Source organism: Atractosteus spatula, chromosome 15 (assembly GCF_055471065.1).
Source record: "Atractosteus spatula isolate fAtrSpa1 chromosome 15, fAtrSpa1.hap1, whole genome shotgun sequence".
In the NCBI taxonomy this organism is placed as follows: domain Eukaryota; kingdom Metazoa; phylum Chordata; class Actinopteri; order Semionotiformes; family Lepisosteidae; genus Atractosteus; species Atractosteus spatula.
Genome location: NC_142720.1, coordinates 5029341 through 5052887, shown reverse-complemented (window position 1 = coordinate 5052887; position 23547 = coordinate 5029341). Strand labels below are relative to the sequence as shown.

The 23547-nt window shown below is 43.8% G+C and overlaps 1 protein-coding gene across 1 annotated transcript; it reads right to left on the bottom strand.

Annotated features, from left to right (window-relative positions):
• Positions 1–10190: 10190 nt before the first annotated feature.
• On the bottom strand, positions 10191–16864 carry dldh (dihydrolipoamide dehydrogenase). The gene is made up of 11 exons (XM_088934002.1): positions 16238–16864; positions 15758–16057; positions 15184–15244; positions 14802–15059; positions 13994–14054; positions 13563–13693; positions 12994–13163; positions 12490–12706; positions 11346–12147; positions 11104–11218; positions 10191–10978 (listed from the first exon to the last, which is right to left on the bottom strand). The coding sequence occupies exons 1-11, from the start codon at positions 16289–16291 to the stop codon at positions 10973–10975; spliced, it is 2175 nt and encodes a 724-aa protein (XP_088790128.1). The 5' UTR covers positions 16292–16864; the 3' UTR covers positions 10191–10972.
• Positions 16865–23547: the final 6683 nt, after the last annotated feature.

Below are 23547 nucleotides of genomic sequence, written 5' to 3'. Positions count from 1 at the left end.
GTATGGGGGATGGGAGGAAGAAGAATATTTTAATGTCACTGGAAAAACACTACAGTAAGGTCGCATTCCAAATTCCAGAAAGAAAAGCAAGTGAAGTTAATAATCTGCAGTTTTTTTTATCACATACACTATATTAAAATAATGTAAGAAGATGCTATATTTGCTTCAGTAGGCAATTTCACCTGTAATGACACAGCCATGCTGAAGCTCTGCAGATGACTGTTTAAAGTAAATTCTCTGTTATTACTTACACACAGTGTATTCCACCGTAATTATCTCAATGATAAATGTATCACTTCTGCAAAAATAGCATTTTTTCCCAGGAAATCCTTGTTTAAAAATAGAGTGGTTACTAATGTCCACTGCTTATTTGGCTGGTATTTAAATGCTCCCACGCGTGAGGAGAAGAGAGCCAACCTTCCCAGAAGGGACATGGAGTCTCTGGCTGCCACCCTGCCCTGTTTTTCTGTCAGCCTGTAAGATTTCCAAGAGCTGCTCCTGCACAAGAGACTCAGCAAAGACTGTGGTCTCCAGAGAGCCACTTTTAACTCCTGACAATGTCCATAGTGTCAGCGCACAATGAAGCCCACCATGGGGTGGCGAGGGAAGACACAGCAGATGTTAGTAATAAACTTTGTTCACAGTCTCCTCAAGGCCAGGACTGGTCACTCTCTCTGCAGCAGAGAGCAGGCTGACACACTGTATAGCCCTAGAGAAGCTGACGCGGTTTCAGTCAGAAATGTACGTTTTCTGGCATCAGAGAACCAAGAACCAACTGAAAGCACTGCTAAAAAAACTGTAATGATTAAGTAGCAAAAGCTGGGGATTTTACTTTCATATTCCTATAAATTAATGCAAAAAACGAATCTCGCCTATAACATAAAAAACAATGCTCAGTTGTCAATGCTGTTTCTCTGGAAGTATACAGAATTCTTACATGAGCGCTCACAATCGTAAATGGATTTTGCTGCAAACTACTGAGTATAGGCTTTTGCAGCTCACCCACTGACTCATCTTCCCATTTCTAACTTCATGTGGCTGCAGAGACACTTTTCATATCTATTAGGTGAATAACCTGACAGTCCTAAACAAGGGTGAGACACTGGAAATCATTTCACAAGAACGGGAGCTTATTTGGTCAGCTTGAGCATTTCTCAACAAATGCTTGGTATATAGCTTCTTCCTTTACATGCTCTTATGAAATCAAATGAAGTTGACGGTATTCGCTCTAGACAGGTGTCCTATCCATGACACCTTTTTGACTCACAAAACATTGAAAGAACTTTGATTACTGCGTCTCCCTATAACCCACTCTAAATCCAAAATAATGAAAAAAAACCTAGAATCAAGTCAAGAGAAGCCAAAGAAAAAGCTTTCTCGTGGCTTCTTACTGCTCAGCATTTAAAAAGGAGCCAGGTTTTCCAATCTGACTCAGCAGGGCCTTGTGAGTCATTGGCAATTTGAGAAAATATGATTATACAGTAGTGTCAGTCCTTGACTTCACCAGATGCAGTACGTCAGGCTTCATCATTACAGACCAGAAGGAGAAGGCTCTTGTTATTTTACAAAGCCTGTAGTTATACTGCATGAAGTCAGCTCACGAATCTTTGTGTCTTTTTTTATTTTTGGCATCATAGAACCTAATTAGGCCTCTCTCACGGGTCAGTCCGCTCTCCATGAGGAAGCTCCAAAAGCAGCTCTGCCTCGGGATTTAATGAAACTCTTTGCCTATGGTGTTCTCTATGAAAACTCTCCACATTTTAAATTCCATTTTGATTGGAGTGGAGCAGAGCTGCAGAGATTCCTTGGGTTTAGGATGTGAGCAGACCCTCTGACATTCAATATGAGACACCTCAAGACAGGCTTGACGTTAAAGGCACAGTTTTGGCATGGGTCAGTTGGAAATTGCTGAGTCACTTAAGATATTAATGCAAAATTTCATTCGGATCACAGTGAAAGTAAATGTTCTTTAACCTTGACCTTTGCTACTGGAAAACGTACAAATCTGCATCTGGAAAAAATAACATAACTACTGTATAGTGCAACAGTGGTCCATAAACACAATTTGCCTTATTACTGCCTGAGAAAATTATAATGATGTACATATGTCAGAATGTTTAGGCATGGCAAATTACCTGACTTTTCTCATAGCACTTTTCTTCATAAGAGATAATACTGCTGACGTCCTTTCGAATTATTTGAAAGAATTCAGCATGGGCCAGGCTGTAGAGATAGCATGCCACTGAAGGGATCTGAGGACGCAATCAGGAATGACCTGTCTTCTACTCTGCTGGATCTTTCTCAGGGTAAGGGTTAGCCAGTTTGGTATTTCCAGACATGTACCGTGAAGACTAAGAAGCTCCTGCACACTGCAATAGACATCTTATCTTTTTAGATGTTCTCAGAATACCGAGTATAAAAGCTAATTCCGAATACATGTATTGGTGTAGAAGTAGTTGAACCTATTTTGCGAATTTGATGCTTTGATGACTTACATTTACTTCAAAGCACACCATATTATAGTCATAGTTCCCTGATGGTTCTTTCACGTCTGTTTGCCTCACTGTGCTTTGATTGATTGAGAAAGGGCCCTTCCTCTTTTTGATGTTCTGACAAATTGAGTTAGGAAACATTAACCTTGCCTACCTTTTCTGCTTTGGTTTCTGCTGCCAACAATCCTGTAGGATTTTCCTAGTCTATGTTAAGTAAGATTTCTTCTTTTGTACAGAAAATCATGATTTAATTACAGTGCGTTGAATTATAAAAAATATCTACATTTGGTGTTTTACAACATACTGTACTTCTAACACTATACCTTTAGAATGACCTTTATAAACAGTTGTATCTGACACCTGTAGGATTACAATAACATTCAAAAATGTGAATTGTCATATACCTTGGAAAAAGCGCAGTAAAATGCTGTGAAGCACAGTGAAATCATGGTAAAGACATGATAAAGGTGAAAGAGACAGCAATGTATTGTATAGATCATGGGAAACAGTGACAGAATAAGGGAACGTATAAACACAATAAAAGCATCAAATCTAATGCATCTAATACAGTGCAGTGTTGCTGTTAGCTTTTGTCAGGGTACAAATTGTTTAAGCAGCTGACTTTGCATTTAAAAGATGTTTATTGGAATTTCAGAGAAAGAAAACATGCATGAGAAAGAAATCAGGCAATTGTTTGCCACTATAAAGAATGCCAAGCCTAGCCGTGTTTGGTCAGTTCTACATTCACTGTGATTGCATTGAACAAATAACTCTCATCTCAGATGATTCATCTTGTATGCTTTCTGAGCACCGGAGGGCAGTGATTGATAGGCATGGAGGCAGAAATGGTCTGTCACCCCCTTAGTGGGTGGCCCTCCCATGGCACAGAGGAGACATGCTTGGGGGACAATTCCAGGAAGATTCCTTTGACAGTTCTCTCAGCTCGACCAGCCCTGTGGATTGAGCAGGACTTCACTCTCCACTGGACTTTGAGTCCAGCTTCACCGAAGAACAAAACCAACACTGTAACAACACAGTTCAGCCTTCCTGAACTCTTAACCCACACTTGGCTCCCCTGGTATTCTCATGACCTTCTAAGCTGGTGTGATTCTGAGATAATATCCCCCTGTGTGAGAGCTAGTCCATTGCAGTTTTTCCCCACTGATACAGCACCATGGACTCGGACTAGAGTAGTTTCCTCAAGAGTCTTGTCCAGAGTGGAGACTTGCCTAGGAATTTTTAGTCCTACTCTCTATGCCATACTGCTTTACCAAGTAGCCACAGGAAGAGAAATGTTATAAAGGAGTTAGCTAATGCGAGAACAGTTGGTTGTTCTTGTCACAGTAGTTTTGGTACCTTATCCCAGTGTTTCCTGAACCTGCCCTCCACCCCAGCACACAGGCATGTACACATGTTTGAATAGTTATTTTCATGCGAGGTGCCACACCAAGATAAGAACAAGGTCATTGTTCGCTTCCCTGCTAAACATTCATTACTGGTTCACCGCTGATGTTTGTGGACCACAACCTGAGAGAAGAGCCACCTGGCTAAGGATGCCTTAACATACAGAAAATCTTTTGCGGTTTTCATTTTTTCATTTGCAGAGGGCGACGTGCAACTAAAACAACCCAAAACAAAAGGCAACAAAAAAGCTGTTAGAACCCAACAGACAAACAAGCTTGCAAAAACAGACCAGCATTCATCTCCTCTTATCTTATCCAGATAGGGAAGGTAAACAATCGTCAAGTCCTAACAGCCTTTAGATATCTTTTATATGCATACAGTACATAGAAATAACAGCAAACCAGACAGATTGTGGAATAGAGTAACTGTTACACTGTTAGTTTTGCCAATGTGCCTGCTTATCTTTGCAGGTGAAGCCATTTGAATAGACAAATATTCACGCAGCAAAGGTCAGTGGGCAGGGTGCAGGAGTGTTCCAGGTCTAGGAGCTTTTCGGGTGGCCGGCACTGCGATTGTGGACGGCAAGACAAAAGCCCGCTGGATGGCGTGTCCAGTCTCAAGCCCCCCCCCCCCGGCTGTACAGAGTGTTCTGTAAACAGCATATCCTCCTCTGACAGGGTGCGAGAAAAGCCCTCCCCAGCTTTTTTCCACCCACGGTTTCCCCCTTTTGTAAAGGTTGAATTGTTTTGAATGTAAAAGTTTTGTTTCCCAAGAGTTCCCTGGCAGAGTCCAAAGTGCTAACCTTACCCTGTCGTGCAAGATCTGAGGGCCCAGGTTGAGGCAGTTGAAAGGAGGGCCTGTCTGGCATTGTGGAGGGTGACAGGTGACCACTATGTGGGAACAAAGAGTGGGTCATTGCCTGAGCCAGATCCCTTTTCTTACACTCATGTTCCCCACTCGTCACAATCTGTCCATATTTAACTCGCCATTGAAGGGCTTGGCAGCAGAAAACAGCTTTATACTCACTAATCCAGGCAGAAGTAAGAGCACGAACACAGGCCCCCATCACAGGCGCTGGGCTCGCATTCTGCTCCCCTTTGCCTTGAGGAAAAAAAAAAAAAAGAAGAAGGAGAAAAAAAAAAAACCTGTGACAAGATTAATCAGCTCATGGAGCTGAAACACTGACTTGACTTAAACAAGCTCCTTTCTGTATTAAGCAAGGCTCCGGCTCTCCTCTTGTTATGCTAATAAAGATTAGCAACAAAACTTATTCTGGCCCAGTGGATTAAAAACAACATACATACTCAAGCTATTTAAGTGAAAGTGAAACTAAGTGATGCCAAGACAAGATGACAACAAAAATTAAATAAGAAACGCCTTACTAAAGATCCATTAGATGACACTCAGCACAGGAATGATCATACTCTTTGACTGGGGAAAAAAAAAACTTACTATACTTTTTTTTCTCAAATCCTTTCATACTCTCATTTTTTTCACTCTAGGTCAAAATGTTTACATGCAAGTTACTGAGTTTTCTCCACAATCAACAAGCTACAAGATTATTTCTTTCTGCTCTTTATATTTCTTTGCGAAATCTCGCAAGGCTAGTGGCCAAAACGTTGTTAACTCAATGTGACGCTGGGAGGTGCCGTTACAGCATCATCTTCCATTTAAGTCAAAGTACTTCAGGATAAGCTACAAAATGTCTTGCCTTTCTAAGGACTGCCATCTGAAGTGTTGAAAAATATTTAACAGTTATATTTGCTACACAGCACTGCAGCATGGCTGTGAGCACTGCTGCTGCTAACCTTTTGGGCTTTGGGTTCGATTTGTGACTGGGGTACCTTCTGTGTGGAGTCTACATGTTCAGACTGTGTGTCCATGTGGGTTTGCACTGAGAGCTCCTGTCTCCTTCTGACTTCTAAACACATGATGACAAGGTTAATCCACATTTCCATATTGTCTGTGTGTGAGTGTCCTGTGATGGACAGATATCCCAAACAGGATGCAGTTCTTAAGTGTGTCCAGTGCTTCCAGGATAGGCTGACAGGCTGAGTTATTGTGACTCTTGCCAGGAATAAGTAGCTTTCTTTCGGATAATGACTTGAACTAACAAGTCAATCACCAACTGTCGTTTTCCAAGTTCGCTAAATTCTATTTTTAAAGTTGTAAGGAGAAACATCACCAAGATCACATGGATGTTTGTTACAGGATGACACATTCCTCAGAGGTTGAGGATAACATGGCAATCAAAAACATCACAATGCCATTCACATTTCCAGGAAGATCCACAAATTCTTTGGAATGCATATGCAAAATAGGGATTTAAAATATACTTTTAGGTATAACATGGATGTAGACAATTGATCATAAATGATACTTCAAACAGAGTAAAGAGGATAATTATTTTTCCTGCTATTAGTCAAGTAACAAATTTGTTTTCGAAATTATCATTTTTGAAATCGACATTAATATGTACATTGTTGTGTAATGGAAACATTCAGTATTTACTTAAATGATAAAATTATTTTAAATATTGGGAAGAGGGGAAGAATATTGGGTAAATTATGTTTTTCTAAATATACAAGAAAATTAATATTTTAACGAATCTTAGATTTCAGATGGCACCAGAGAGATAAAAGATCAAATAGTTTCTAATTATAATCAAAGGAGCAAGTTCATCATTCAGAACAGAGACCCATGTTGGCATTCATCACTGATCTTTGTTCAATCTGAGACACATAACCAAAAACAGATCAAAAGATATCATGAGGTGCTGAACTGGGCAACAGGACAACACAGAATGAAGAAACGAAAGAACGGCTTTTTGCCAGTCTCTTGATATTTTCCATTTCAGCGAAAAGGCACTGTATGAGCGAGAAAAAAAAGTTTAGCTTAAAGGCTTAGTTTGGTAAGTGAAAACAACTGTACAACTGTTGTGTGATACACGCTAATGTGTTTCAGGGCTTCCTGTTAGAATTAATACTCTTTCCTGTTCCAAAGCACTGCCCTTACTCTGCTCAGACCACTTCACCAGAAAATTGGCAAGATGATGAATGCCAATTCATTAGTTGGGGACATAATTGTTGTTCAAAGATGGCCATTAAGTGTCTTAAGTGTGCATATTGAGAGAAGTGGAGGGATTATTTATTCAGAGCACTTGCTTGCTGTCTATTTTATCTTTAATTCCTAGCACAACTGGATGTGTGTAAGATCTGGATGACAAATCCCAACATTCTTTTTAGCTGTGTTTTTTTTTAAAACCCTGCAACAATCGATTAATTGTTTAATCAAAGACTATAGCTGCAGATGATCCCCTGGCTTCTTCTGAATGTGAAGACAGGAATTTCCAGAGCAGCCCCTTGACACATACCTCAACTCCAAAACCACAATTTCAGAAAAAAAAGAATGTGTTGGGACTGCAAATGACAGATGCTGACAGAAATCAAGTCTGTTTCTGAACACTTGCCTTTGGGGATCATTGAAATGGGCTACGCATGATGTTGTCTTTCCTCGTATATAATTTGGCTCACTCAGCTCCGTGCAGGGGTTTGTAAAACCTACGCACCTGTTTAGATTTCAGCAGGCTTGTTTACAATTTCAGCGGGTAATTCAATATCTCGCATAAAATCGTATAAACGTTAGTGGTGTAACTTTCTGCTCACACCACAACTGCTCTTAAACTATGTGAGCAGGTTTCACAGCCAGAAGAATAATGCACAGACCTCACAATGCATTTTTTGAACACATAGCCCAACGTTTTATAAGGATACACAGGCACAGTACACAGTGGTTCAGCCTAATTAAAAAAAAAGGTGGCCTTCAGCCATGTAGAGCCCTCATCATTCTTTGATGAAGAAAGTTTTCTGGTGCGTGACGTTTTCGTGGGAAGTGTAATATTATAATGTGCTCAGTCAGGGAAGGGTTTTAATTTATGATCATGCATCTCCTGCAGAGTCATCATTGTCAGCCTGGCACTTTGGGGGTAATGATTTGGAATTCCCAGTCCTCATGGAAGAGTGATACCTAATGGCCCATCAACACCACTCAATCATCATTTACCTTAGAGGCCTCCCACCCACACTCCTGACTAGTTTCGGCAGAGTTCTGTGGAGTTGGGGTTCAAGGTACCCCAGCTTCTAGCACCCCTAAATTTGATTCTCCCCTAAACGTTTCCCTGAGTGACTGAGTGATCCTACCCTTCACGTTTTCCCTGAATATTAGAACTATATTAACCAGCTTAGGTTCTGCTTAATTACAATTACATCAGTTCAGGGTATTTACCTGAATAACAGGATCTAACAACTCAGCTTACCTACTTACCTATGATCCCTGAATCATAATTGGTTAAATCTCGTTTTCCCCTCTTCTTCTGCCCTGAAGTGCACGTTGACATATTTAAAAAGTACACATTTTCAAAATATTTTAATCAGAGCTAGTGTAGGCTCCCTGTCAGAGTCAGGACTCCTTAGTGGACCAAACTCCGCACCACGGTGTTGGGTTGTCAAGGATCTCCGGAGAAACTGTCACACTTGGAGTGCTCTGCTCTTTCAACAATTGAAATATTTTTTTATTATGATACGTTTTTATTCTTTAAACTCCTCTTGTCCTATTCTGTTATGGTGAGTGATGATGCATAAGAAAATTGGAGACCTAGCCTTAATGAGCTGATTGATTGAATGACTGCTGAAGTCCATAACTAAATGCTAATGTCATGTTTCCCAACGTAAGCATTAACTTACAGCAACGTTAGTCTGCAATATACATGTATCACTAGATTCCAGCAAGCCATTAAATTTATATGAGACAGAATCCTTCATTCTCAATTTAAAGAACAAAGTCAGTAAATATTCTTAAGTATATGAGTTTAAGATCTTTCATCACATCCAGGGGTGAAGTTACTGCAATAAACTAATTCTCACCTGAAAAAATACCAATGTTTGCATCTTCAACTTTGTAGAATATCTCTGTAGTTATTGATCTTTAATGATATATTTAGAACATTTGTGCATTTAGGGTATGTTGCCTTTACCCCATTCATAAATGAAGCAAGACATTGAGTGCATTCTTACAGTTCATTCTTACACCTTCTTTTCTAGAAAAGGCCACAATTTCGGGGCTTGGTACTGTTAGGCGACTTGCAATTTGTGCGGTTCTGAAAAATAGTTTGAGATTTTGCTACAGTAACCAGATGTGAGACAGACCATAAGAGCATTGTAAGGCACAGGCAACTCAGAGCTGATTGTAAGTAGAGTAGTTACAAAATACATCAATATGTTACCTTGTAGGAGCTCAAACCCAGTGTCCTCTTGCCATTTTCCATCTTGGAAATTCCAGAATCTTTTGCAGGGGACAATTCTCCCTTCCTCACACTGCATAGCTTTTTTTTCATGTCCTGTGATCTTTAAGCTCCCGGCTTCCACTCTTCGAAATAGAAGTTGTTTTTTTTCTCGCGCGTCATCATTCGGACAGCTGCACGTAAGCACGTTAATCAAAGGATTCTCCAGCTGTCTGAAATCATACAGAGCCAACGTCTTCTGCTCTCAAAGTTGCCGGGGGGGGAGAAACAGGAAAAGATTCGACACTTATAAAAAGGTTGCGAGATGTCAATTATGAATTGCAAATGAAAAAAAAAAGAGAAATAAACCTGCCCCGAACCCTAGCAAGACACTTCTGTGAAACGTGGAACAAGAATGCCGTGGAACCAGACAGAGCTACATCTGCTGTAGTGACACCTTACTCACCTCGCAAACATTTACAGCAGCCTTACAGAGCAAAAGCAAATTAGACGTGCAGCAGCAAAAGATAAATCACTTTGTATAGTTGCCAGCGCAGAGACACAAGAGTTAAATTTCTATTCCATCTGTCCAATTAAAAGATGTTTAGGTCATCCAGTGCCTTTAATATTCTATTATAACAAATGCCAGGTTCCAACATGAATTTTCAATCATGAATGTAATTTCCTTTATACAAATGCACAAGTGATTAAACTGAAAGTGCCATTGTAGTTGACAATTCCATTCTTATTTATTCCAATTTGCTTATTGCTTTGGGAAAAAAAAGGCATTTCCTCAAAAACTATTAAGTCTCACGCTTTCTGGGGAAAAAACAGCAGGAGGGAATGACCCCAACCCACAATAACTCCTCAAACTGTCAGGAAATACTACTGTAATACTACAGGGCTGGCCAGCTCACCATTCCAGTATCCACATCCACTCTCCTGGAATTCTGTCTTATTTCAGCAGGAGTTAAATTCACACTTGTAGGTGACCAAAAAAGAAAAAGATGCACGTGTATAATTAATATTATTTATTTTGGAAAAATATTTTTTAAATGATTTCCTTCATTAACCAAAAAAAAAAAATTCAAATAAGATTCTGCACAATACATCTTAAATACATTTATGTAAAAAAAAACAAACAACAGTCACATTGACCCGAAGTGCCTTTGTACATTTTTTTTGCAGGGAAAAAAAAAATAAAATTAAATTATCCAAAATCAACTCCACAAAAATACATAAAATTCACAAAACGCAATATTATACAATTAAATAAAAGATACAGCTTTAAAAAAAAACCCAGCAACATTCTGACAGTATTTTTATTAAAAAATAAGATTTCTGAACAGTGTTTTCCACTCTAAACCAAAATACACCGGAATGGCTCAGAGGACTTTGAAATGCACACTGCTTGTCAGTGCAGACTTTTTTTTTAACAAAAAAAAAAACAGTGATCAAGTCAGTTTGTGTTCAGTATAATATAATTTAAACAGCAACTGTCCATAGTGCAATGAGGAAAAAAAGTCCTCAGAGACAGTGTAACAGACATTGTTCAGCACGTTCCTGGGATATACCCTTGAGAGAGCAGACCACTATGGCCCAACAGCCACTGTTTTCTGCAGTCACTGCGCTTACTTCAGTAGAGAACCAGCTCATTCTGAATATCAGTTTTAACTTTGTAGTTCCACAGCAGCAGGTCACATTGAAGGAAACCTTCCCTCTGGGCTTGAGCAGCATATGACAGAGTTACACCTCCTCAGAGAAGAGACAAATGAGCGAGAGCTTCCTGGTGGGCGCTTCACACCTGTGCGAGAGAGGGAGGAGAGAAGGCGTTGAGTTTAAAACAGCCCATCTTTCCAGCTTCGGTAACAGCAGCGTCCCCCTCCCATTCTGAGGCGCAGGACAGGCAACAGCAGCACCTTTACTCACCTCGGTTGCAATAATGCATTCATCCTTCTCTTCCGATATGACATAGACGGACTGATACTTTGTGTCCTTCGACATGGAGTACACAGACTCTGGGCGCTTTCTTTCTGAAGAATCGCTGTTGAGATTTTAGGGGGGAAAAAGAGGGCATTAGCTTTATAGTATATTTTAAGCTTTCAAGAGGATGCAGCAGTTTATCCATTGAAACTGGCAGGGAGTTTTCGTTAAAAGAGCATAACCGTTACCTCTTCAAGTGTGTTGCGTTTTTGCCCTCCGAGTCCGAGTCCAGAACGTCGCACTTGGCTTCGTCCCTCTCCGGTTCCTCTTTCCCCAAGTCCTCGTGCTTCAGCTCGTGCACCAGGTTGTAATCCACTGTCGGGTACCGGGCTTTGTAGCCGGTCTTTTCCCTGCCGCAGTCTCCGAGGAAGTCCACTTTCTTGTTGGTGTTCTTGATCTGGGTGGCCCCGATCACGCTGACCGAAATGTCCTTTTCCCTCTGGCAGCTGGTCAGGTTGTTCATGGTCTCGCCCTCGCCGGGGCTCGTCTCCGGCCCCTGGCCCCTCCTTTGGAATTTCACCCGGAAGCAGACCACCAGGACCGCGCAGGCCAGCAGCAGTACCAGGACCAGGATAATCCCGGAGCAGACCGCCGTCCAGGGGAATTCGTCATCGCTGTCGTCGGTGTAGCGCCTGTTGTTGGGGCTGTCTACGACTGGGTGGCCCTTGGGCTGCTCGGGCAGCAGGAACTGGCAGTTGAGCCCGCCGTAGCCCGGCACGCAGGCGCAGACGTAGCGGCTGTTCCGCTCATGGCACGTGGCTCCGTTGTGGCAGGGGTTGTGCTCGCACCTGCTGACGGGCGAGCTGCAGTTCTTCCCGACGTAGCCGGGGGGGCAGGTGCAGGTGTAGTCGTTCACGCCGTCTTGGCACGTCCCGCCGTGCAGGCAGGGGAAGGCGGCGCACTCGTCGATGTTGTCGTCGCAGTGCGGCCCCGTGAAGCCGTCCAGGCACTGACACAGGTACGCGTTCCCCAGGTCCAGGCACTGAGCACCTGCACAAGGAAGAGAAGAAACAAAATTGGTGATCGGAAGAGATTAGAGCACGTTAATAAAAACAGTATTCAACACATTAAAGAGCACTGGTTCCAATATTTTACAAACATCCTAATAGGAACCTGACTTGATAAACGGTCTTGTATGGATACATATATAAAAATAATTGTGGCGTCATAAATTCCACTTCTGTGACCCAGATATTGTTTTTGCCATTTAAAATAAACTAATTTCCACTTAACGAGGACTGGAATTGTTGTTGAACTATTGAACTATAGGAACAGATGTGTCGGTTTATAATTATGTTACGTTGCATTGCAGGCAGAGCAATCTGTTCTCACCGTTTGCACAGGGGTTAGAACTGCAGTGATCGATCTTCTTCTCGCAGTTGAAACCGGCATAGCCCACCGGGCACTGGCAGAAATAACCCCCATCGGGGTTGTCGGCGCACCGGCCGCCGTTGAAGCAGGGCCCGTCGGCGCAGGTCATGGCGCTCAGCTCGCAGTGCTTCCCGTAGAAGCCAGGGGGACACGTGCAGCTGTAGGCGTTCTCCAGATCCTGCACGGACAAGAAGACCAGCATGAAGCGAACTCCTGCAGCTCCAACTCCATTTAGCCCTCCACTGGGAACCAAATACCCAGTACCACAGCAGAGCCCATGATTAGTTTGACTGCAGAGAATTTCAGTACCTACTGTAGGTTCTGTCTGGTTTTTAATATCATTCAAGCAGGACAGGTAAATCTGTCGAACTAGCAAGTTACATGACTGATTCTGCATCTGGCTGAGGTGTAACACTTATCAGTGTCACGGACAAAAGCCCGCAGACTAAGAGATTAAATACTCACAATGCAGCTTCCTCCATTCCTGCAGGGGTTGGCATCACACTCATTGACCTCAATCTCACAGCTGGCACCAGTGAAGCCTGGCTTGCAGGAGCAGGTGTAGCTCCCCTGGCCGGTGTTGGTACAAGTGGCTCCATTCATGCAGGGCTTGTGGTGGGTGCAGTAATTAAGATCTGCAAGAGAAGATTCGACACGTGGATCTCACACCTATTACGCACTGACGCGAACACATGCAACCCCACTCCTCGACACTGTGACCCTGTGCCAGATCCCGCTACAGAAAATAGTTAGCGCGCACTTCAGATCTTCAGGAGGTGCTGCTTAAAAGGCTTTCCTTCACAGAAACAGGTGCAAAATCCTTGGTAAGCCTCCGTCAGCCTCTGTTAGCCTCCTGTTGGTGCGCCATGTGGATTTCTAAATGCTCAGTCCAAATGTGTTTTTTTTTTATTACTTTGGCAACTAACGCCCTGGCTCTACACGAAGATGGACGAGACAGGGGGAGGTGGTGGCGGGGGAGATGTGAACTTCTGTGCCTCTCCAAAATAAAACTGAAAAACACGGGCAAGCCTCACCTTGGTTACAGAACAGGCCACCCCAGCCTTCCTGACAATTGCACTGCCAGGGCTGCTGACAGGTCCCATGCAGGCAGCCAGGGTACCGGATACACTCGTCACAGTACCGGCCCCGGAACCCCACTCTGCACCTGCAAGGCAAACCCACAAACCTTTAGACATGCCAGCAAAAACTTCACCACAGGCTTCGTCGAGATGTGCAGCAGCGAGCATCTTCAGCCCGGTGCTCGAGTTTTATTATGAACCTAGAATATTGTCATTTGAAGATGGTCTGATAAAAGCTCTCATTAACAAAGCACTGTGTTCGTGCAGGAATGCTTGAGGAGGTCATCTTGCTCACATTTACTACCGCCGGGCCCTTCTTCAACTGAAGTGGACCAGCTCAACGGATGCGCCCTCCACAGAGATTGCCGAGCCCTACAGAAACTTACTTGCATTCTCCCGGCTTGTCGCAATCCCCATGCTGATCGTCGCACCCTGGCAGGCAGATTGCTGAAATCGGAAAAACGCACATGTAAGGACTCCGTGAACATAAATCACTTGAACATATGTTAACGCTTGTTTATATTTGCTTTGAGCCCGGCCTTATCAGTAAATCCTGGCAGATTTATTTCAAAGGGGTTGGTGGCCCCATTACCCAGTTACCTTGAAATCGTGTGTCCCTTATCACTAGGGAAGAACTTTCTGCTTAACACAGTTGCACACAGACAAAGGGGAAAGACACAAAAGGCCCTTTTTCTCCCCTCACTGTGGGTCAGAAGTCTCTTTTTTCATTCTGTGCACACAGCTCCTCCCCTTAGTATCCCTGAGTCGGTGCAGATAAGGGTGGACAGCTGGCGAGCACAGTGCCAGTGCAGGACAGCTGCTCTATTGTCTACTCTCACTCAGCAGCTGCCCCTCTCCAACAATACCTCTCGCGGCTCGGCCAATCAGCGCCACGCAAACCCCCCCCCCAGCAGCCAATCAGCCCTCGCATCTAATCTATGGCACGCGTGTGATTATTCCACAAACTTTTCTTATTTAAATAAATTCACCTACTGATAAGGAAAGAAAGGGGGGTGTCTATGCAACCGTCAGAGATTGCAATATAAAGCGTTAAGTATGCATACGTATTTGAGCCTATTTTGTACCTATCTGTTCTCTACCGTTATTCTGATGGACAACTAAAAGACCTGTTGCTAACTTTAAAACAGCAATGCCGGTATGCGATTTAATACCCTAATAGCTGTGTACACTCACGTTCCGTGCAGTATTGTCCCTTCCAGCCGGAGTTGCAGACTTTCTCGCCGCGCTCCCCACAGGTGAAATGACCGAAAGTGTCGTCCCTCGGGCGGCAGAACACAGAGCAGCCCTCCCCGTAGTAGTGTTCATCGCAAACGAAGCGGTAGGAGTAGACGAGTTCGGTCCTTCCACCGGTATGTAAATCCTGAGACCACTCCTCTCCCACCGTGAGATGTCTCTGGGTAGCCATGCGACTGATCAGGCGATCGGGGTTTTCTTTGGAAAAGACACACAGTTGATCAAATGTGATGTTAAGGGAGAGGGGGCAGTAAAATAGAAACCGTTCTCTCCAGCGCGACCCTTGCGAGAGAAGTACATGTAATTCTTCAGTTGCACGTACCTGTTGAGAGATCATCTGGAGAGTCCGTGTGTAGAGCTTCGATAATCAGTGAGAAAGTTCCCTATTCGTGAGCGGGGGGAAAAGGACAAAAATAAGTATACACTGTAGCAAAAAGAAACCCAACTTTCCCCTAATGTTCTTTGCTATTGAGCAGTTCTAAGAAAGAAGCCAGTTCACGCTCTTTAGCATGTGAAGGCAGCCTATTGATTAATGGGGCTCTGTTGTCATCAGTCTTCACGCTTAATTTCTCTAGTTTCACACTTACGCACTGCTGTAAAATGAAACGTTTCGGAATTTCACGCAGGGCTGACAATTATATGCCAACTCCGGGGATGCGAAGTTTCCCACACCAATAACAACATTTGTTAAAAACATTTAAATTAGACTCCGGCGACCGGCCACAGGTTCTGGGTTTAAACCATTAACGCGAATGTTTTGGAGACATGGGGACGCCCTTAAATGTCGTTGTTGCTGTTGGGTTTTTTTTTGTCTCTGAACACGCAGAAGTGCAGCTTTCTGCTTCCACCCGCCTCAAAACCGTTGTTTGCCAGAGAAGCACACCCGCAGTACTCACAGGCCATGTGAAGCCGAAGGAGAATCTGATTGGGTTGGTGAATGAGTTGTCCGAAGTGGTCTCCGGGACCTGGAAGGAGTTGGAGCCCAGGACAGGCGTCACGGTGCTGCCGTAGGTGCAGGGAGGCTCCGGCGAGACGTTTGCCTGGTAGTGCTTCAGGCAGATTCGGAAAAACGTTTTGCATTCACACTGCAGAAACCCCGAGCTCGACCCTCCTTTGCAACAGTTCATGTTCCCCATCGCACCTTTCTTGTTCAGAAACTCCTGCAACCGCAGCTCAAAGACACCAGAGCACAAGCCCTGCGGAGAGAAGATAAAATACGGTTTAAGCCTCAGATCGGGCGGAGCGTTTAATATCTCTGTAAAAAAAGAGGGATTAAAACAAAGTTATGCGTTGTTATCATTAACAATGTTTTCCACGTACAAGGTAACTGGAGTTATACAAAAGTCTGTGTTGATGTTCGGCAGGAAAATATTTACCTGGCATATTAAGACACTCAGGATGACAGCTATTAAAAGAGGCCGGCGTCCCATTTTGGTTATTTTCTAGCAAAAAAGTAGAGAGAAGTCGTAGAGTCTGGGCAACTGCGGTTTGTCCCAGCTCGACTAAGAATTTTAAAAAAAAATCAAGTGTCCCCTTCTCTCAGTTACGCCCTTTGCTTCGTTAACTGCTGGCTCTTTGGAAGTCAGTGCGAGACGCGCGTCTCCGAGAGAACTTATTTCTTCTTTCAAGGCGTTTTGACTTTAGTTCTGCGCATCAGTCACGGCGTGTGGTTCTGGAGACGCAACACGCAAAAACAAAGAAATTGTTTAATCCCCAACAGAGCGCGAGCGCGAGGGGAAGAGGGTCCCCGAACTGAGATTTGGGAATGAACTCGAAATTCCTTGCCAAGGCGATAATTCCAATCTTGAAATTAAATATTGCAGTTCATCACAGATTTTGACTCGTAGGTGCAAAAGTAAAGCAGAAGAGGAGCTTGTAGAGTCGCTCTTTTGTTGTTTACGTCTTCCCTTAGTTCCTTACAAGCGAAGACGTTACTGATCCAGAATAGTTTTCTCCACAGCTTTCTCACCAGGTCTTCGCTCAACGTGAAACTATGTGTGTCTGATGTTCCAGTCCGCCTGCCGCCGGTTATATACAGAGTGCTGCCTGGTAGGATAATCAGATGCAAATGAGTCACCCCCTGTCCCCCCCCTCCACAATCTGGCTAGAACTGTCACAAAGGACCACTTTCAAAACCCCCTTCTCTAAAGATCGCCAAATGGTCACTGAGCTGTAAAATGTGCAACCCTTCCCCATGGCACAAAACAAAACACACTAATTTACATTCCTGCAAATTTTTAACCAGAAGAATCCTTCACATCCTTTCATGCCACAAAATCTCAGATTGCAACACGTTCCATCTTTGCAGGGTTAAGTAACAAATAACGCAGGAGACAGCCCAGTATAACGGCGTAGGAATTCGCTGTTTAAGTGAAGACTCTGATTTGTTTTTAACTAAGTAAACACGTTCAACAATACTTTTGAAATAAAAAAAGAACTCCCCCTCGCTTCTGTTTTACCTAGGCAACCCGTTTCGCGTATATTCTAGTCCTCGACTTCGGCTCCTGACCCATCTTTACTTTTTGATTAACATTTTAACCATACATAATTAGAAAAACACGACCAAGAAGCGGAAATTTTAAAATTGTATATATAGACAAACGACATAATGAAAGGATAGCGAAAGTTAATTGGCGTGCTCTGTTCAAGACAGTCTTTTATCAAATGCATTGCATGCGATTTCTGATCGTAGTAGCTTTGGAATTCGGAAAATTGCAGTGCTCCTAAAGAAAATGTAAAATATGCCAATTCCAAACAGATTCTGGCAGATCCACTCGGATTTTTAGAGGGAATCGATCCCACCCAATTACGACTACTCGTTCCGTACGTAGAATAACCAAGTACCCGGTCTAAGAGTTCTTTACACATAAACAAACACGAGATTGATTTGGTGCTGCAAAACAAAATTGTAACTGCACTGATTTGGTGCCAAAACTAATTAAAACCCTGGCAGCAACAATCATGAAAACAATGTACAGTACAGACCAGATCTGATGTTTATATACGACCCTGGTTTTGGAAAGCTATTAAGCTGAAATTGCTTTACGCGGGCATTCGGTTTTTTTTTCTTTAATTGAGGGAGAACTTGATCAGCGTTTTTTGGAAACTTTGTCTTTGTAACCGGGGGGTGGAGACTTTTCCGAAACGATGTAAAGGTTTTGTTAAGTTTGTGAGTCTAGATTTTTCGCCACGCACTCCGAGGCAGCGCTGATGTTAAAAAAGTGGGTTGGTGTGTGTCGTTCGCGTGGCTGTCATTAAGGCACTTTGTTATTGTGTGAGGAAAGAATAAGTTTGTTCTTCGTGCTTTCAGCTGTATGGTAATTCAGACAGCACCTGCTCCCTCCACAATATAACTGAGAGAAAGAGCTCCCCTCGGCGCACGCTGCAGTCTCTACAACAATGTCTTCAACTTTGGAAAAAAAAATCGCCCTTCCAGCCAAAAAAAAAACAGAAAAAAACACCGCACCAACCGTCACCTCATTATTTCAACCATCAAACACTGGAACATTTGTTGGGGTTTTTTTGAGGGGGGGGGGGGGTCCCCTTTTTTCTTACCCGAAGTTTGTTTGAAACTCACTCGACTCTCTTTCACTAACAGACGAAACAGTATATGAAACTTTAATTAAAGTACATGACTTCAGTTCAGAACCGTTCGATTTGCGCGAAGCCGTGCAGTCGGGGTGGGAGTCGGACGTGGGGGTCTTAATTAGGACGTTAATTGAAACGCGACATTAATTTGCAGAAAGGGAAGGGCCTTTGAAAGTTCTCAGAGCCGTGTTGCATAACAAGGAGAGGAAAAAAATCTTTGCAGTCCCTGTAGGTATTATGCTGCGTCTTAACTTGGTTGTTGTGCAACCTGGTATCAAGCTAAGCGTTCACCGGGCTGTCTTTGTCATCGGCAGTGTGGTGACTGGCCGCAGTCTTTAAGTGCTGTAATTAGTCATCTCAAACATAACTTCAGTGTTATATAATCCCCCTTCACTGTAAACGTCCCCCTACGGTATTATGTTTGTTTACAGAATTTATACTTCGTATTTTGGGTGTTGGAACGCGTCTCCGCTACAGCGACGCGCTCCCAAAGTAATTTTTTATCAGTCGATTGAATTGTGAATGCTGTTGCGTGTTAACGAAAAAAAAACCCTGGATGACAACCGTTGACATGTATGAAGAAATAAGCGATCCTGTATCTTTGTTTACCGGCGTTTATTACTTAGCCACAAACGATACTATATGTGTATCTGTGTTCAGACTTTTTATACGTCAAGTCTCTAACACCGCGGCCTGTACCCACTGACGTTTGTTATTAACAGCTGTCCAGCTCCAGGACAGGCGAACCTCTGGTCAGGATGCCTCACGCCACCCGTTCACTTCACAGTCTTTAAACTACACGTTCACCTAGGTGGGGTTGTACTTTCCTAATCACCTGGTCGGCTAGGTTCTCGCTTAACACTTCGTTTTTGGTTATTTTGTTTTTAAAGGTAACACGCGCAGGAGCCCAGACCTATGAACGGGCAGGGCCCATCCTTTTCTTCCCCATACATCATCCGCCATTTATTAAATTGACGTGGCACAGATTTCTCGATTACAGCAGCAAAGCGTAACGGAAAGGCGCAGTACGATCCTTCAGAATGCTGCCCAGTACACTTATTCTTTTCAAACTTAATTTATGCCACGCGATTCTGTCTTGGTTAAATCAGGCAGAAAGTCCCCTTTTCTCAGTCCCCCTCTTTCAGAAGGTGGACTATGGGGAGACTGTTTAACTTAAGTGTTTCTATAGGGGGCTGTTGTAGTTTAACTCCTGCCCACCAGTAGCTGGACCGAACAAAGGAGGACTCGAGCTCTGACTATTCATCCTTTCTTTGCGCTTTAATTTTCATTGATTTTGAATACAAGGGGAGCCCTCGGGGATTCTCTCTGAAGGGGATGACACGCCTTTAGACGCGATCAGCCCCCCAGCCAACCATCTGCTCCTACCTAACCAAATGGCGTTTTTTTTTTTCCCCCACTTCCAACTGCATGTCTCTATACTGTTCGCCGCTCGCATATTGCACAGGCTTCATCCAAATTGGACTGGAAGCATGTTACAAAACCTGCAACGGTATGGCCGCCGCCATATGGTGAGGGGAGCTCCAACTTTCGTGTCGGGCAGTGAGTGGCATTTTGTCGCTCACGTGAACACAGACCGTGAATGCACGCTAACAGCAATACTGAAATAACCCATCGTGGCTCAGAATGAGAAGTGGCGAATACTGGGGCGCCCTTTGTCGCTTTTCACTTAAACCCCACTGTACGCATCATGTTTGTGGGCGGGATTCAAAAACATCTTCCGAGGCAGGTGGATTTCAGCGGCGAGGTGTATGACGTGCCTCTGCTGCTGCTACTCGCGTACCGCGTACACTGTACACTGTGCAAAAGCTGATGTGAGCCCTGGTTTAGCCTGGCCTTCTGTCAATGATGTGATTCCATTGGGTTGTATCGGTGAACACTTTTCTAATGCCTGGTCTGCGCAGATCAGTCACAGCTGTTTTGGAAAGGGGGGTTATGCACATATTGCGCACTTGGAATATAGGCGCAAATCCCGGCACCGTTTTGCGACCACCACGGTCGCCAGGGCTTGGAAGCGACGTGATTCACCTTGTGGCCTTTACAAAGGGACGTTAGGCACAACAGTGCGGCGTCCTGAAACGGAGAGGGGGAAAAAAGTGGGAGCTGACACTGTCTCGCGTGTCTTCTTCGGTTTTCAAAGAGGAACAGAAAAAAAAAACTCGCAAAAGGACAAGGTTGAAGGTCGATTCCTTCTCTCGGAAAAGAAAAGAGGCACGATATTTCGGCTGTGGAGCCTCCTCCTTCCCGCCTTGTTCACCACACCTGAAGGAGGCCCCACAGCCGAAACGTCGTGTCTCTGCTCTTTTCCCGAGAGAAGGAATCGACCTTTCCTCGGTCCTTCGCAGCCGGCGCGCGCAGCTTGAACTTTCTTCCAGGCGGAACTCGTGCTCCTTCCGCCGAGCGTGTGCGCTCCGCGAGGGGATGAAGCGGTTTGCTCAGCGGTCATGCGTGTAGCTGCGCAGGCATGTGCTGATTATAATAAGAAAGGCCGTGTCGCGTGGCTCGCCTGGCACACGGAGGGCGCAGATGACGGATAAAGCAGCTCAGTATCTTCCCCCTCTTTTGGAAGGGGGGGGGGGGGAACTATCGCAAATCATCTGCTCCCGTTCTTGTCCGCGGGCCTCATTTTCATAAGAAAGGCTGCGTGTTTACCTGTGATCCTGGGACCGAGGAGCATTCCTTTGTCTACAGATCAGATTACTTCAGCCAGCTGCTCCTCGGATGCGCGGACCAATCTGAGAGTGGCCGTGTATTCGTGTTGGGTTTGTTGCTGGGGTCATGCCGGGGGGGGTGGTAGTGTTTGGGTATGCTTGGAGCCCCATCGGGGATGTGGGTGTGTGTGTTTTAGGGGGCTGGGGTGGGGGGAGATGCTGGGAGAGTTTTGAAGGTTCTGCAGAGTTGAGGGCAGTCGCGTGCCGATGTCTGCCACAGAACATCTGCCTGTCCTGCCCCCCCACACACACCCCAGCCCCCCAGGGCACATTTTCAGCCCATGTGCTCGTCCACAGGCCCACACGTAGCCAGGGGCTGCTGGAGGAAGCAGGGTAAGGACGCGACAACAGGCTGCGCGTCTCCGCAGCGACAGATCGCCGTCGACATCAGGCGCGAGTCCGTTCAATAGAGAGGCTGAATTATTCCCCCTTCTCGGGCGTCAAGATCATAACGTTATCTGGACGCCCGTTAAATGTTCGCCAATTCAAAAGACATTTCCCGAAAGTTTTACTGTCCTGTAGCGAATTGTCCGGGAGAAAAGACTTCAGACCTATCACTGCTTTTTGGTTCTTTTTAAAAAAAGGGAAGGGTTACATTCAAGAATTAATGGACAGAGAGCTCTTAAAAGCCACAGGCTATAAATTGTCTAGGACCATGGAACAAAAGTTTCCCATTGAATCCTTCAGTTTTCCCCCCTTTCTCCCCGTCACTGAAACGTATTTTAGTTAATGGATAAAGATGGAAGATCTTTTCTAGATCCGATTGTGTCCCGAGTCTTGTTTAACTGGGATGATGAAGCTGATGAATGAAATAGGAGCGATCTGAAAGGAGTTTGAGATCGCGTGTTGTGTGTGTGGGGGCTGCTTCTTTTAGGATGGTTAACTGTGCTTCACCTATTTGCAAAATGTTAATTGATCGCGGTTACTTTCAAAAATGAATGTTTTCGCTTTCATTTTACTTAAACGCATTTGTATTTAGGCGAAATCTATTATCGTTTCATGCCAAATACGTTTTAAAAGGCTTCTAACTGCGCATTTACCACCGCAAACAGTGCGTAGACACTTGGGTTGTGTAGTCTGTGAAAGGCATTTAGTGTGTTTATGGTAAACAATCCTTCTCAGTCTAAATGTCCGGAATTCTATGGATCAGTTCATGCAACTAGTTACTTACTGAGATGGCAATTTATAAGACATTGTCTTAGACACCTCAAAGATTTTGTTTTGATTTCGTATTAAGGGAATAATTGCGAGGAACACTTTTCCAAGTTGGATGCTGAAGTGCCTGCAGTTCGCCAGCTCTTTTAATGAGGCCACCCTGGTTCGCTAGCAGTGCAATCTGGATTACTGAAGAGCGCTAGGGTTATGAATGGAGGATTTAAAAGGGGCGGATCTCCTTTAGAATTGCTTTCCAAGTTTCTGAGAGCATCTGCCTTAGAGGAGAACAGATGTAGGCACCTGCGGTGATAGACTGCATATGTCCCGTTCCTATTCACACCTTCCAAGACACCATTACAATAGACCGGCTATGTGTGCACACAGTAACCAAATATATTAATCTTTACTCCCGGGGAAAGATATGTTCTGTTATTTAACTCACCAGCTAAAAATTGCTCTACAAATGGTTGTATCATAGCTCATTTTTATGCACACATGTGTAGGCATTTTAATTTTATTTTACCAATCCAGAGAAATATATGTCAGTATGTTTTTTTAAAGAGATTTACCTGGACTGAGTGTTTATGGATTGAATGATTTGTCACGTCATCATTAAAAATCCCATATAAAAAGAAAACATAATGCCTAGAAGTAAAATTTATTGAAGGATAATACATATCCTTTAATGTCACAACAACAAGACATTTTAAAGCTCGATACATGACTTCTACATATCTGCGCCTCTTTAAGAGTTGAGACTGCGGCGTCATTATGCATAAGGGAAAATTAGTGGATTCTAATTAATACTGCAGGTATAAAACGACGCCTGCTAGCTCCAACAGTTTTAGCTGAAATCCTTTTTAGTCCGCGTTTCGTCATAAATTAAACCTGTGTTTTTTTTCTTTAACTAAAGGAAATTGAATAGCCTGCTGAAGACAATTCTCATGGATGTACTTTCGTGACAGTATCCCCTACGTCTCTGTAAAACGCTATTGACCAGTAACGTCCAGAGCCTTCTGTACTGTTTTAAAGAAGAACACTTTTTTTTCTTATTTTCAATGCCAACCATAAGGGGAAACGCCTATCTTGAAGACACTACTTATGAGAAAGATTGAGGTTATTATGTTGACGCATTGTTTTTATGTAGACAAAATGGAGGAGAAATAAAAAGAAAAATGTTCCGATATATCGTTTAAATAATCTCGAGCAGTTAT